The sequence below is a fragment of the Panicum virgatum genome, chromosome 6N (genome assembly GCF_016808335.1).
Source record: "Panicum virgatum strain AP13 chromosome 6N, P.virgatum_v5, whole genome shotgun sequence".
Lineage (NCBI taxonomy): Eukaryota > Viridiplantae > Streptophyta > Magnoliopsida > Poales > Poaceae > Panicum > Panicum virgatum.
Window position 1 is genome coordinate 38,636,923 of NC_053150.1, and position 15,385 is coordinate 38,652,307.

The window sequence follows — 15,385 nt, forward strand, 5'->3', positions numbered from 1 at the left end:
ACTTATTGGCCCTTAGCTGGTCAGGCTTTTTTGAGTTGTTGGGCTTCGTTTTTCAATCCTCCTTTCGTTTGATGGGCTACTTATTGACCCATAATTGTATTCTTTTTTTTTCCATTTTTTTTGTTCCCATCTTTGCCCCTGTCTCTATTGCTCTTCCTGCCGCCGTTTGTTCAGTTTTCAAGGACTTTATTGTCCTCTACTTTGTGGAGGAGTTTGAACTGTTGTCTTCTTCTATTCTGTTGTTCTCCCCCCTTATTCTGTTCCCGCTCTCCCCTATTCTTGTTGTCTTATTCTGTTCATGCTCTCTCTTATTTTTGTTGTCTTCTCCATTTCCTGCTTGATAGCTGATTAATGTTTGTTAGTTCTTTCTCCATTCCTTTTTTTCCCCTCATCTCGTGTGTTCTTTTCTTCCTTCTTTTCTGTCTTTGTTGTTTCCCAGACTTCTCCGCTTTCTTCCTTTTTTGTTTCATTTTTCATTTTCGATTTTAAATATTGTCTTTTTGTTTTTACTGGCCCAGTCTTTATTTTTTTATTTAATAGTTCATGAATTTTGGATATCTTATTTTTCAAGTGATTCTTTGTTTAGTCTCACTCGAGTGATGGTACGTGTTTTTTCACTCGGTTTCTGGATTCTAGTGGAACCTCAAATCACTCAGGTGATGGAAAGGTCTGAATCACTCAAGTAATGCATAGACAGTCCCTTCAAATTTTGTAGAGACGGGTGATGGTGTCACCCGTCCCTAGAAATAGTGTGTGACTCCATTTCTAGGAGCAGGTGACACCATCAGCCGTCCCTAAAAACAGTGCTCATTTGTAGAGGCAGGTGAGGGCATCACCTGCCCCTAAAAATGTATTTTTAGGGATGGCTTGTTTGTTATAGTAACTCAATTCCACTTGTAGCAATGTGTCAAATTTTGATCCGTCCCTAGAAAAAAACTGAGGTGTTCCTACGAATCATTTTTGTAGTAGTGAGCTCCATAAACTTTTAAGCCTAGTTCCTTCTCACTTTTGGCCTCGCCGTCACTTCTTCTTTGAGTACGTATGCAGTGAAGTGATGGTGGAGCGAGTTACGGGTTTCTTTTTTTTTTGCAGGCACACTGTTAATATAAGCTTTTCTAAAGGTATGTATGAATCAATCCTGATTGAAAGCTGATTAGGCCAGGGCAGCTTTGGAGGAGAAAATTGGATATTTAGGAAAAGTGCAGTTCAGCTCAGAACATGCGATCATTCATAATTCAAACATACTTTGATGCACACGTACAGCACACCACAGGTGCCACCCACTTGCTTTATTATTATGGCATCAGCCATAGAGGAGCGAGGATCCAGTAGTACTCGCACGTCTCTTATTGTTACAGTCTCAAGTGCACGGCACAGTCACACTGTCTGGAACACACAATGCACACACTGGAGTTCTGGAAACCAAAGATGACGACGCGCATAGATGACATCGATTTACTGGGTTGCGGCTGCTGCTTGCTTGTCTCCCAGTTTAGCGGTAGCCACCCAAACCATGCTGCCTCTGTTGAGGTAGTGGCACGCCGTTGTCTGTCCTGGTTTCACATGCATGAGCTTGAAGAAAGCATGCTCAGGATTCCAGGACGACGTGTTGAGGTGGCACACCGCCAGCGCATCCATGGATGATCCATGTGCTTCGCTTATGAGTTTCACCTGGTATGCCCTAGTTGGAAAGGACATGTGGCAGTACAATACCTTGTATGGGTATGGCATATCATGGCATACTAGGACACTCTGTGAATGAGTCAGCAATCTGACGGATGCTGTTGTGTACCTCTGGGACACTATGCCTTCCTTTGGAACATCAGCAGAGAAGGCCCGTACCTGACTCGTACCAAGTGTCGATACAATGAACTCAAGGTATGACTCGATTGATGCGGCACATCCGGACTTCTCGCCAGTGGTTGCTTGCTCTGGGTTCTCACATTGGTGTAGGGCGAATGATATGTCATCGATCATGGTGAGGGAGGCAGGTGCAAACATGTCGATGATGCTAGTTATATTCCTGGGAGAGAATGGGATGTGTTTCAAGGCCTCGTGGCGCAGAAATGGGGGATTTATTCTTGTCGAGGGAATGAGCGTGGAACGCGTAGATCCTGTTGCCAAACTGTTCTCGAAGAAGAACAAATCTTCTGCAGCTTTAGGGAGACGAACATGATTGTGTCCATGACTATGAATGTGCTTGTGTTCCACACCTATAAAATATATATAGTGTACAAGATAATCATCATTATTATGCATAAAGTAATATTCTTAACTGAATATCTTGCTACAAAGTATCAATTTATTTGTTGTGCAAAAATACAAACAAAGCTATGTTTTCCATGCATGCAGTAATTACCAAAAGGCTTATAGTCTAAGTTCATCGATGCCTTAATTCTTCCATAAATCGATGCCCTATCTATTCAATCGTATATGCATCCCATAAACACAACTACCTTCCAGTATGGATTTAAAATGTATTTTTGGAGGAAATGTTACTTATAGAAACTAAAATGGTTGGATAGAAAATAGGCATACAGTTTCTAAAAATAAAATTGTAATTTAACCTCACACTACTACATAAACTATTTTCACCATCGCTATTTTCACCACCGGTTCTTAAAGAACCGGCGATCAAAATATTTCACCGCCGATCTTAGAGCAGTTGAGCGCAGTGGGGTAATTTTAATCGCCGGTTCCTGGCTAGGACTGGCGGTCAAAATAAATACCATTTTCGCTGCCGGCTCTAGGCACGAGCCGATGGTGAAAATGACTTTCACCGCCGCATCCATTTATGGGCCGGTGGTGATGGGCCACAGCCCACTGAACGAGAAAACCTCCCCAGCCTGCTCAGCCCGACCAACCACCTCATAAAAAAACCCGTCCACCTCCGCCCCCGACTACCTCACCTCCCGTGCGCTGCCTCGACCTCCGCCAGCCCCGTCTGTCCCGAACCCAACCCCGTCCTCCGTCCCGACCCATCCTCCATGCCGCCACGACCTTCGCCAGCTCGCCCAAGCTCCGCGGCGTCCCACCGGAGGTTTCGGCAGCACCCAGGCCACCGGCCGCTCGTCCAGCAGGCCTTCACGGCCCCGGCCCCCTTCTCCTCCTCCGAACCCAACCGTCGCCGGCCCCCTTCTCGTCGTCGTTCCCTGACCGCTGTTGGCCCCCTTCCCAACTCGGCGCCATCCCAAGGTAGCCCCTGCCCCCTGCCCTGTTGTCGAAAATTTCGACATTGCAGCTCTGTTACTATTTGCTTCGATCTGTTGCCTGTGTACCCCATTGCGCTATGACAGCAGTGAAATTAAACTCGGTGACACTTCTGACAATGGGTTACAAAAGCTTGGTAGAGTAAAATGCCAGCTATATGGTGACACTTTATCTAAAAACACTACATGGTGACAATATTATGGCAATACACATGCTCTGATTGCTGTCCTACATGGGGATGAAAGCAGGAACAGAAAAATCCCGTACTGACCGACACCATATACCGCATATACTGATCAAATACCGTTTTACAAGAAAATTCGAAATTCAGGAAAAATCTAGGAAATATGGAAACAAAATCAGGTGAAGCCTTTTCCCGACCGAATTTTCGGTTCCCGTTTTTTACTCGGGAATTCCCGGATTCTTCCCGTTTCTTCCTGTTTACTCATAGGTTCAGTAATGTCGCTGGCCCTCAGTCTAATTTATTAGCTCACAAGCGCGTCCTGTATTGCTCCCTGGCCAAGGCGGGACTAATCGTGGTGCGCTTCTGCTGCTAGCGCCGTGCGCTGCACTGCCAGCCTTGCTGCCCCGGCTGCCCACTCCTGCATGCAGTTGGGCCAGTGGCCACGGCCTGCTAGCCACACTAGGTAGTACTCAACAGCTATGGGCCAAATAGCTGGAGCAAGTGGTATGGTTCAGGGTCTATGCATAAGTATTATACTGCTATAACAAAGGAAATATATGTTATGATAATTTAATATGTATAAAAGGTAACATTCGTAGTTATATCGATTCCTCTAGTGCCGATATGCATGACAATAATTTGAACCATGTCTGATGTATATCATATTCTTTTCTTTAATTGTTGTATCATATTCTTATGCCCTAACCTGTGAGCACTAATGCCCTTGCTATGTGAACTCTATTGTGGTGTTAATTTATTTACTTTGGACTATGGTACTATTTTCCTTTATATTATGTATGGTTGTAACCATTGTGTCGAGTCTAACATTCGAAGGGGTTACATAATTCATTATTCCCGCTTTTGAGTACCGATTTCCGACCGTTATCGACATGATTCCGATCAAATTGTACCGTTTCCGATATCCCGCATAACCGATTTCGTTTTCCCGACCGAGCTTTCCCGTTTTCGTTTCCGTTTCCGAATAAAAATGTGAAAACAAAAATGGTTAGGGTATTTTCCCGACCAATCCCAACCGTTTTCATCCCTAGTCCTGCATGCTAGCTTATGGTAGCTTTATTAAACAATTTGCAAGGCATCATGTGGTTTTGGTCACTGTTACATCTGGCACCAACTCAATTCACAGTATCCATGTGTGTCATCTCTCGATTTAATAATGGTTTTGTTAGTTGACCTGGTTAAAGATTGCGATTTGTTTTATATTTTGATTTGTCCTGCATGCTAGATTATGGTAGCTCTATCCATGCTAGATTATTCACACCTCAGGTGAATATATTTCTATGTGATTGCTGATGTAAAGCAGTGCTTCTGGGATGCTCCATAAAAATCTAGGTCAGCTATACCATATCCAATGTAATAAGTTCTCTTTGGTGTGCTCTGTCATACATATATTTCTAAATAACTGAAGACTATGTTACCTATCATTTACACATTGCATTTTTTTCCTTGCCAATATTTTAATATTTAATTATCAAAATCATACTACAACCTCTTTTTGCCATAACAAACTCCACTGGATGGGTCTGCTACATGGTTTCAAGAATGCGACTGCCTTTTATAACTCTAGTTATTTAGACCTTGACACATGGTGCTGACTCGCCCACCTTGTGATGTGGACTGTGCCCACTAGTTCAGTTCATCACCATTTGAACTTTTTTTTTATTTACATATCATGGCATGTCCTGTAGTTTGCTTGTTTGCCGGATATCTTTTCTGGGAGGAGTGCTCCTTTGGCAGTATCACTGGCTAGGTATGAGTGTATGCGAGAAATGTCTGATGTAAGGAATTGTGGTTTGTAATCAGTATATGGACTCTTGGTTTCTAAACGGTGTATGAACATGTGACACTTTGTGAGAGTGAATTATATTACTATGTGTTTACTACGTGAGATTTGTCGTACTTATTATGAGAATGATTTGCAGCAATCTATGCCCATGTGAATTGTATGAAATTATTGAAATACGATTTAATTTTGATAATGGTGCTGGGCAGCGAGAAGTAATTATCATCGCCGGCCCATGTTATGAACTGGTGGTGATAACCTATTTTCACCGCTGGCCTGTAGCACAGGCCGGCGGTGGTAACCAGATTTTCACCGCCGGTCGGTTTCACTACCGGTTCAGAAGTCGGCAGTGAAAATGGGTACCATTTACCCATTTTCACCGCCGGCGCCTAAACCGGCGGTGAAAATAGGTTTAGGGCCGGCAGTGAAAATAATTTTTGTAGTAGTGTCAAGTGCTTGGATTAAAACAGATATTACCGTGACAAGAAAGTGATTAGAATATATGGTTATAAAAGAAATACATGATCCATATGTTTTTGTAAACATAACTTTGCCACATGTTTCTTATCACCTTTCACATTATGGTCATAAGAAAAAATGTTCTTGTACCTCGTATTACTAGCATAGAAAAATATACATATATGGAGTTTACCTTCTTTTTGTGAACCATCTATCTTGTGTGCACCGTTGTGCCCATGAACATGAGTCATCTTCGAGTCATCTCTATCAACTTGTTGGTCATGGTTATAAAAAAAGAATTTCTCCAACTTTGATCCATCTTCATCAACTTGTGCACCTTGGTTGTATAAAGGGAACCTACCCATCTTCGAGTCATCTCCATCAACTTGTTGGTCATGGTTATAAAAAAAGAATTTCCCCAACTTTGATCCATCTCCATCAACTTGTGCACCTTGATTGTATAAAAGAAATCTACCCATCTTCGAGTCATCTCCATCAACTTGTTGGTCATGGTTATAAAAAAAGAATTTCCCCAACTTTGATCTATCTCCATCAACTTGTGCACCTTGGTTGTATAAAGGGAACCTACCCATCTTCGAGTCATCTCCATCAACTTGTTGGTCATGGTTATAAAAAAAGAATTTCCCCAACTTTGATCCATCTCCATCAACTTGTGCACCTTGATTGTATAAAAGAAATCTACCCATCTTCGAGTCATCTCCATCAACTTGTTGGTCATGGTTATAAAAAAAGAATTTCCCCAACTTTGATCCATCTCCATCAACTTGTGCACCTTGATTGTAAAAAGGGAACTTACCCATCTTCGAGTCATCTCCATCAACTTGTTGGTCATGGTTATAAAAAAAGAATTTCCCCAACTTTGATCCATCTTTATCACCTTGTGCACCTTGGTTGTATAAAGGGAACCTACCCATCTTCGAGTCATCTCCATCAACTTGTTGGTCATGGTTATAAAAAAAGAATTTCCCCAACTTTGATCCATCTCCATCAACTTGCGCACCTTGATTGTATAAAAGAAATCTACCCATCTTCGAGTCATCTCCATCAACTTGTTGGTCATGGTTATAAAAAAAGAATTTCCCCAACTTTGATCCATCTCCATCAACTTGTGCACCTTGATTGTATAAAAGAAATCTACCCATCTTCGAGTCATCTCCATCAACTTGTTGGTCATGGTTATAAAAAAAGAATTTCCCTAACTTTGATCCATCTCCATCAACTTGTGCACCTTGATTGTATAAAAGAAATCTACCCATCTTCGAGTCATCTCCATCAACTTGTTGGTCATGGTTATAAAAAAAGAATTTCCCCAACTTTGATCCATCTCCATCGACTTGTGCACCTTGGTTGTATAAAGGGAACCTACCCATCTTCGAGTCTCCATCAACTTGTTGGTTATGGTTATAAAAAAAGAATTTCCCCAACTTAGATCCATCTCCATCAACTTTTGGGCCCTGTTCCTTCTCACTTTTGCCATCTAAGTGAACACACAAACCAAAAAATGTTATAGAAATATATTTGAGTACATTGGATAAAACATACTATTAATTTTCTTTCATTCTATAAGCTAGCTATAAACAAGGGTTAATTCAATGTAAAAGTTACTGTTAATTCATAACATCTAGAAGCTATTCGTACAAAACCTTACTTTTCTAGGAAAACTTTTGATTTCCATCATGTACACCTCGTTTTGATTTTTTCAATTATTTATGCATGCTGTATATTCATATTTCCAGTGATGACATAAAAGCCGCCATGGCACTGCCCTCCCCCTCTTTCCCCCTCCGCGCTCGCGGCACAGCGCAGAAGTCTCTTCTCTTAATTGCCACATGTTTTAAATCCGATTGTGATAATAATATTATAATAAGTGTATATATATGTATATATATATATATGTTAGGATTACTCTTTTTAATTCTTTGGCCACATGGTAATGTCGGAACTGATAAAAATTCCAATCTTGCCGCTATCAGGCCACATCCATACTGAAGATAACTTGAGGGGAAAAAAATCCGGAAAGGAGATAATAAAGGGATTCTGTAATTATAAGAACTCTCTACAGCATCTCTTTTTCCATTTCACATCTCCTTTTCAGTTTCCATTTTCCAAAACCTGTATTTGAATCGTTTAAAATAGTGACAACTATATAGAAAATCTCTCGTTTTCTTTTTATTAACTTGCATGGTCGGAGGTTTAGTTTCATTTAGTAACAGCCAGCAAGACAAAGATTATTTTTTTCAATTTTATTTGTTTGGCTTCGAGTGAATGTTCTCATTGAGTTGAGACACCAGCTGCTGCGTGAAGTAAAGGCCTTGTGTTTTTGTATTCCATCATCTTCTTTAAAAAAGAAAGGGGAAGAAGGAGTGGCATATTCATATACCTTCTTGGAGTGCCAACATGTCAAGTATTGCCTGGGGCATGGGAGTGTTGGGAAGTGTTGCTCCCCAGTACGCCTTCACCTCCGCTGGGTTCGCGATTGCTTCATCTGATAACTTTGCAAGGGAATCTGCTCCATCCACCGCAACCTGGACATGAATCTTATCATACACTGCTAAGAAATATACATATCCTAGCTAGCTCGCTCCATAGAACCTTGCATGCATGGCCAGGCATGAGTAGTAGGGTCCTATAAACTCTTCATAATCGCAATGATAATGTGTCAGTGCATACTGTATGTGTACGTCAGAGTACTGATGAAGCGTATAGATGTATATGAGCATATACACGCACTAGCTAGTTTCGAGCCAAACAGAATCTTGTTGATTTGCATATATAGGTATGATGAATATTCGGACTCACGAGAAGGAACGGGATGATTAGTAGTTGGAGGAGGGCTCCCATTGCTTGGCGTTTCATTCGACACCAGCTTCAAAGTACTGCTATCAAATGTTTGTGTTGTCGACCTAGAAGTGAGTCGGTGTGGTTACATGTGATGTCCTGGAGGCTATTTATAGATCACGACTGTACCCAACATTAAGGCTCTGTTAGGACTGATTGCAGCTGCGGCTGATTTATTACAAGAGAAAAATAATGTTCCATGGCAGAAAAATAGGGCTGACTCTAGCTGATAAGCTCAAGCGAACTGCAGAGCCTAAATGTGGTGCCATACTGCCATGTTGGGATTTTGTTTTTGTTGAGTCACTACACCACAAGGGGGTCACCAGTAATACCATATCATCGCCGATTCTAGACCGGAACTGATATGACATTAGTGTCGGTTCACAACGGTACAACGCTCAAGTCCGATAAATCATCAGTTTGAGATGTATAAACCGATACTGAAAATAAGTTATCAGTCACTACGCCAGCCAGCCTTTGTAGGGGCGGCTCCAGAGGATCTGTAGGGGCTGGTTGCCCACCCGCCCCTAAGCAGGCGCCTCTGCACATCAGCGATTTCAGCCGCCCCTACAAATCAATTTTTGAGAATTCTCACCCTCGCTTGCTCACTACTACAAAAAAAAATAATTTACCTTGACTTTTACCTCCAAAGCAGGTAGGAATTCCAACCGCCTAACCGAGGCAGTCATCTCTTATTAACCGAGATGGTTAACAAAAAAACCGCATCGTAAAATACATTAACCGAGGCGGTCACTATTAAAATGCATGCCTTGGTTAATACTTCTATTTTTGGAGGCGGCCCCCTTATAAAGGCCCGCCTCGGTTAATAGACCGAACCCAATGAAAGCTCATATGAGCCCGGTTGTTCAGAAGAGTATATAAATGAATGAAAACACTAACCCACTCACCTCCCCCTCTCCCAGCCGCACTACTCCCTCCCTCCACTTTCTCTGCCCCTTCCTCTCGCCTCTCCCACGTGGCGGCCCTCCACTCTCCCCCTCCTTCCACTCTCACGGGCGGTGGCGGCCCTCCACTCTCTCTCTCTCTCTCTCTCTCTCTCTCTCCACTCTCACTCACGGGCGGTGCCCAGGGCGGCGGCGGGTGCGCGGGCACCGGCGCGGCAAGGCCGGATCCAGCGGTGGCGGGCCGCATCTGGCAGCAGTGGCGGGGGCGGCGGGGCTGGACTCGACGGTGGCACAGGGCGGCGGCCCGTGGATGGGCTCGGCAGGCCCACTAATGGTCTCGCTGGGCTTATCAATGGGTTTCTATTTTTTGTTTTTTTTGATTAACTGAGGCGGGCAGCAAACCGCCTCGGTAAATAGGTCATTTACCGTGACCTTTCATTTGAGGCGGTTGCAAAATATACCTCGGTTAAGTGTTTTTGCCTGCCTCAATAAATGATTTTTTTAGTAGTGGCACATTCCTCTAACCACTCTACCCCACACCCATTTGTGTCTATAGCAGATATTCTTTCTACTCATATTATGCTCAACCGAATTTGAAATGACTATACGGGACTCTAAATGAATTAAAATGAAAATACTATAAAATATAAAGTTGTATAACTTTTCGGGATCGATAATTTTCATTTTGATCATTTCTGCATCCGAGGTTGTTTGAAAAATTCAATTTTAAAATTTTAACAAATTTAGACGTAACTATTCTTAGCTAGATGATATTTAGAATGGAAAATTTGTCAATTACAAAGTGTATTATGTTTTGAGATCTACATCTTCCGTTTGTGTTGTTTCTCCATCCATGGTTTTTTGAAAATTTGAATTTCAAATGTGAGAAATTCAAGCATAATTTCCATGCACACATGATTTCAAATGAAAAAGTTATCAGCTACAAAGTTGAAATAACTTTTTGAGATCTACAACTTTTGTTCTTGTTGTTTCTCCATCCGATGATGTTTGAAAATTTTAAATTTCATATATGACATATTTAATATATTTTTTATACATAGAATATTTCAAATAAAAAATTGTCAACTACAAAGTTGCATAACCTTTTGAGATCTATGACTTTATTTTAGTCGTTTCTCCATCTGAGATCCTTTGAACAATTTGAATTTTAAACGAGACAACTTCAAAATGCATAGATGATTTCAAATAAAAAAGTTATCAACTATAAAGTTTCATAACTTTTCAAGATATGCCACTTTTATTTTGACTGTTTATCCATCTGAGGTCGTTCAAAAATTTGAATTTCAATATGTATTTATAAGGGCGGCTCTAGATCCAACTGCCCCTACAAATAGGTGCAGTTTCAGATCTAGCTACCCTTACAAATCTATTTGTAGATGCAGCTGGATCTAGAGCCGTCCCTACAAATAGGGTTATTTGGAGGGACTGTTGAGCAACAATTTCCACAAATGTATTTATATGGACGACTCGTTTTTGGAACCATTTGTAGGTTCCTAAAAAGGAGGCATTGCTATAAATTCTCTTTAAGTACTCTTTCCGTTCCAAATTATAGGCTGTTTTGATAAATTAAGATATATAGTTTTTGCTATACATCTAGATAAACATTACCTAGATCCATAGCAAACATTACAACTTATATATATATCTTAGAACAGAGGGAGTAATATTGATTCTAAATAAAAAATAACACTGAAAGTGCTAGCTCTTATTTAGAACCGACACTAATATTGGAATACAATCGCTCTCGGCTTGTCAGCCGGTTCTGGTTTATTCATTCTCCCTCACATAACACAATTGAATATCCCTCACAGATTTGTTCGGCTTATTCTCCCTCATAGCCAGTTTCGGTTTATTCTCCCTCACAGTCATAGATTTGTTCGGCCGGTGTTTTTTTGGGCTGATTTCAGCTATTCAATAGTTTTGTGTGAGTGAGAATGAGTCGAAACGGCTGACAAGCCGAAACGAACAGCATATTCTGACAGATAAGTTTAAACGAACAGACTCACAGAGCTAATGATGCAGCGACATAGACCAAACAGAAATGCAGCTTTTGATGATGGTCACCGACACTCAAACCATACTCCAATTATTTTTGCATGAAACTGATTGGACGGACGCTACTACATGCTTCACGAGGCTGATTATTTTAGTTTCTGGTGATAGGCAGTACACGATAGACAGACAGCGTAACATGGTATCCACGCACATCATGTTTGGCGTGACTATGGCAGAGATAAACTCTGGTTAGAAATTTAGATAATTTCAGTATTAATCTAATCAAGAAAATCTCAGTATTAATTTAATCCAGAAAAATTTAAAATAAGTTTGTGGTCTCATATATGTGCATGTGTGATTTAAGAGACACGAACATGTAGATAACACTAATAATCATGATTTTAATCGTTGAAAATAAGGGATGTAACATAACACACCTAATGGCACCAGAGCCGGTTGCGCTAGTCGAACTAACGTTGTTGGAGTAATCGTCCCGCTCGACACAGTGCAGAGAATTTGCGGCTGCCGCTAGAAGCGCCGGGAAGAAGAGAAAGTCGTCCGTCCATGATTGAGCAATCCCGTAACCTACCCAAAAGCCTGATGGCCGCACTTTACCTGAGCAGATGAAACCAGAGATAACTCCATTTCGGATGCCTATTATTTAGGGGTGGTAATGGGTCATGGCCCTAGCGGTCCCTTCACAGCCCAACTTGGCCCTTAAATTTTTTAACTTAAAATTGTAAAAGATTAGAACCCGACGCTCTTAGATTATTTCTGGTCCTGTGCTCGTAGGAATCCGGACGGAAAGGCTGGCCAGTAGCAGAAACGTGGATGTCTTGCACGCGTCAGAGACAGATTGATCTTGTTGATAAAAATATACACCCTGTTCGTCTGAGCTGCCAACGCTGGCTGGCTGAAGCCGGCGTAGTATGAGCGGGAAGCATGGTATAGCCATCCGGCACACTAAAAAGTGCGGCTACCAGCCAGCGGTGGCGGGCAACCAGCCAACCGAACACAGCCATAAGAATTGCAATGGTGCAAATGCATCCTAAATCCAGTATATCATTTAGAAAATATAAGCATTTGAAAATGATTCAATCTCTTTTTCCAGGCGTTCACACTTGTCTTATGCATGCACGCAACTCTCCGCTCTGCGGCTAAAAGTAGAAAAGGTACACGCCTAGGCAACAATGCCTCCTAATAGATGTGCTATCTTAAAACGGCAATAGTGGATTTCCGAAAAAAATTATGTATGGCATTGTTGACGCCGAAAACCCCCCGTCACAGTTTGATTGGGAGTTGGTCGATATATATCCCTCGTCGTCAAAAGGCAGCCTGGTTGATATGTTTAGCTCGAGTGCAGGTCCAGATAATTCTTTTTGAAGTTCAAGATGATTGGTGGATCAAGTCGATGTGATCCTAATACTAGTAGCAATAGCAGTGCAACGAAATAAAACATGATAAATAAGCCATCGCGATATGAGGTTAATTACAGCAATCTGATGAACATGAACAGGTCTCGGCTATCCGAGACGAATCATTACAGACGATTATCGTGAAGCGCAAGAGTAGGTGAGAGTTCGCAACCAGGACCGAATCCCGGTTCTGCAGCAGTTATATCTCTCTAGAACGATAGAATAAGTACTCACATCTGGGTCGGATGGATTAAGAATACGCCTGCTGATTTTCAAGTGCGTTTATTTTGCGACCTCAGAAGGCATGCATTGTCGATCTGCATATACGGTTATTTTTGTGCACGCAGATGTCGGTAATAACTTTCACATATCTTTAGTCGCAGTGGGTGACAGAACATCTTAAAAATAGCCTGCCCCACCTGCCAGCCATCTCTTAATAAATTAATAAAGAACGCCCCATCTTATTATCAAAACGATGACGCTGGGAATATTGCGTCTTTTCAAACATCAAAATATTTTACCATAAAAAACATCAAAATATTTAGGTCTTCTGTACATATATACAATTACATATGATATGTCAAAAATCGCAATAGTGGATTTTTTAACCTCGATCCTTTCATGCATATAGATATTTTTTGGGAAAGACAAGACTTTTTTTTAATATAAAACTGCTTGATTGATAAGATGTGTCCATCGGCGTGCCTCTCGTGCTTGATTAATTAATTCTCAAGATCGCCTGTACATGATAGTGCACAATAGCAATCTAAAAAAGTTGTATTCATCATGACACTGTTGACACAGAAATATGTTTAGCTCGAGTGCAGGTCCAATCGATTTTGGACGTTCGCGGACATGTCAGCTGAGAAGGTAGATATAATTATTTTTGAAGTCCAAGATGATTGGTCGATCAGGCCAATCTGATCCTAATGCTGGTAGCAATATTAATAAAAACATGATAAATAAGCAATCGCGATATGAGGCTGACCACAGCAATGATGAACATAAACAGGTCATCGGCTATCCGAGCCGAATCATTACAGACGATAATCATGAAGCGCAAGAGTAGGACGATGGTGATTAAGCAATTAATAAACAGTTACAAACGATTGTGAATAAAACTTTTCTGATTGCTACTGTGCAGTCAATGATGTACAGACGATCACCAGAAATCCAGAATTAATAATTAATCAAGCACAAGAGGCACGCCGATGGAGACATCTTACCAATCAAGCAGTTTTATAGAAAAAAATTCTAGTCTTTCCAAAAAAACAATCTATATGAAAGGAACTCGTCACATGCCTGGTTCCGGTCGGGGATCCGCTGGCCCGGCCCCTGGCGATGCCATGTTATCTTGTCACGTCGTCGCCGGCTGTTGTTTTGGCACCACTTGGAGTAAGGATGTAAATAAATTGGATATGGACCGATATTATTAATATCGTATTTGTTTTAATATTTTAATTTGAATACAGAATTTGATACGGATAGTGTTAATTTTTGCCAGATGAAATTGTAATGGATATTGACATCATAAAAATGTAATTTTGTAATATTTAGATACGAATTAGTTACGGATATTAAAAACTAGAATATTGCAATGGCATTAGGTGGACTGTTTCACGCGCGGCTGCAAGGTGACGGTTTTATATTTTTATATTTTTTATTTTCGTTCTTTACAAAAATATATTTTTGATTTGGAAATTTACAGGAAAATTTTCACGGAGAAAATTATGCGCAGGTCCCTGGCGGAGAAAAATTGGAAGATAATATTAATTTTTTTAGAAAATATTAGAAAATTGTAGAAAGTATTTTGTTGAAACAGTAGTTAATCAATCAGTTTAATTATTATTAGGAGTGATCAGTGGTACATTTAGGTATAGTTACTGATAATGATTGGCTTTGATATAGTATATTAGCAATTTGATTGCTCACTTGTGATTGCCAGGGCTCAACACCATGGCATCCTCAGGATCCACCTACATTCCATGGAGTAAGGTGACAGGAAACATTCCCCCAAGGAGTGCAGGTGCCTCTGTGTTTTTGCGGATCCTTGTGCAAACTAATGAAATCAAGGGTTTTGGGGGGACGACTTTGGCAAGAGGTTCTTCATGTGCGAGAATTACGAGTACAACCCGCCCAAGCATTATGGCAAAGTCCGAGCAAAGGTACTACAAAACACTATCAGAGTTTGTCACTTTCAGATCTAGTAATGACTTCTAACAAGATTTGGGGAAAGACTCCACCGCCTCTATGTGATTTCGTGCAGTGGTTAGACACCGAGCAATCTCAGCAGGATAAGGACCACGTGGAGCGTCAAGTAAGGTAGGCTGCACAAAGGTGGCAACGAATGCTGCATGAAGAACAGATGGAGGAGAAGCGCAAGAAAAACCAGGAAGAGATTCAGAAGAGGATTGCAGAAGTGGAACGTCAGAAGGCAGAGGAACGTGAAGCTGATAGGGAGAGAAAGCGAGAGAGGGCCCGCCGTGCTAAGGAAGCAGAGTCTGAAGCTATTAGGAAGGGAAAATATTCTCGGTGC

At 41.2% G+C, this 15,385-nt stretch overlaps 1 protein-coding gene across 5 annotated transcripts; it reads right to left on the reverse strand.

Annotated features, from left to right (window-relative positions):
• Nucleotides 1-1,191: 1,191 nt before the first annotated feature.
• Nucleotides 1,192-8,634, reverse strand: LOC120678721 (BURP domain-containing protein 9-like). Of its 5 annotated transcripts, none has more exons than XM_039960040.1 (5): nt 8,475-8,634; nt 8,056-8,200; nt 7,111-7,152; nt 5,848-6,657; nt 1,192-2,213 (listed from the first exon to the last, which is right to left on the reverse strand). In XM_039960040.1, exons 1-5 carry the CDS (start codon nt 8,529-8,531, stop codon nt 1,456-1,458), a joined length of 1,812 nt encoding a protein of 603 aa, XP_039815974.1. In that variant the 5' UTR covers nt 8,532-8,634; the 3' UTR covers nt 1,192-1,455. The 5 variants fall into 5 exon arrangements, with proteins under 5 accessions (XP_039815974.1, XP_039815971.1, XP_039815972.1 ...); XM_039960037.1 differs by having other exon boundaries at nt 5,848-6,999; XM_039960038.1 differs by having other exon boundaries at nt 5,848-6,903; nt 7,018-7,152.
• Nucleotides 8,635-15,385: the final 6,751 nt, after the last annotated feature.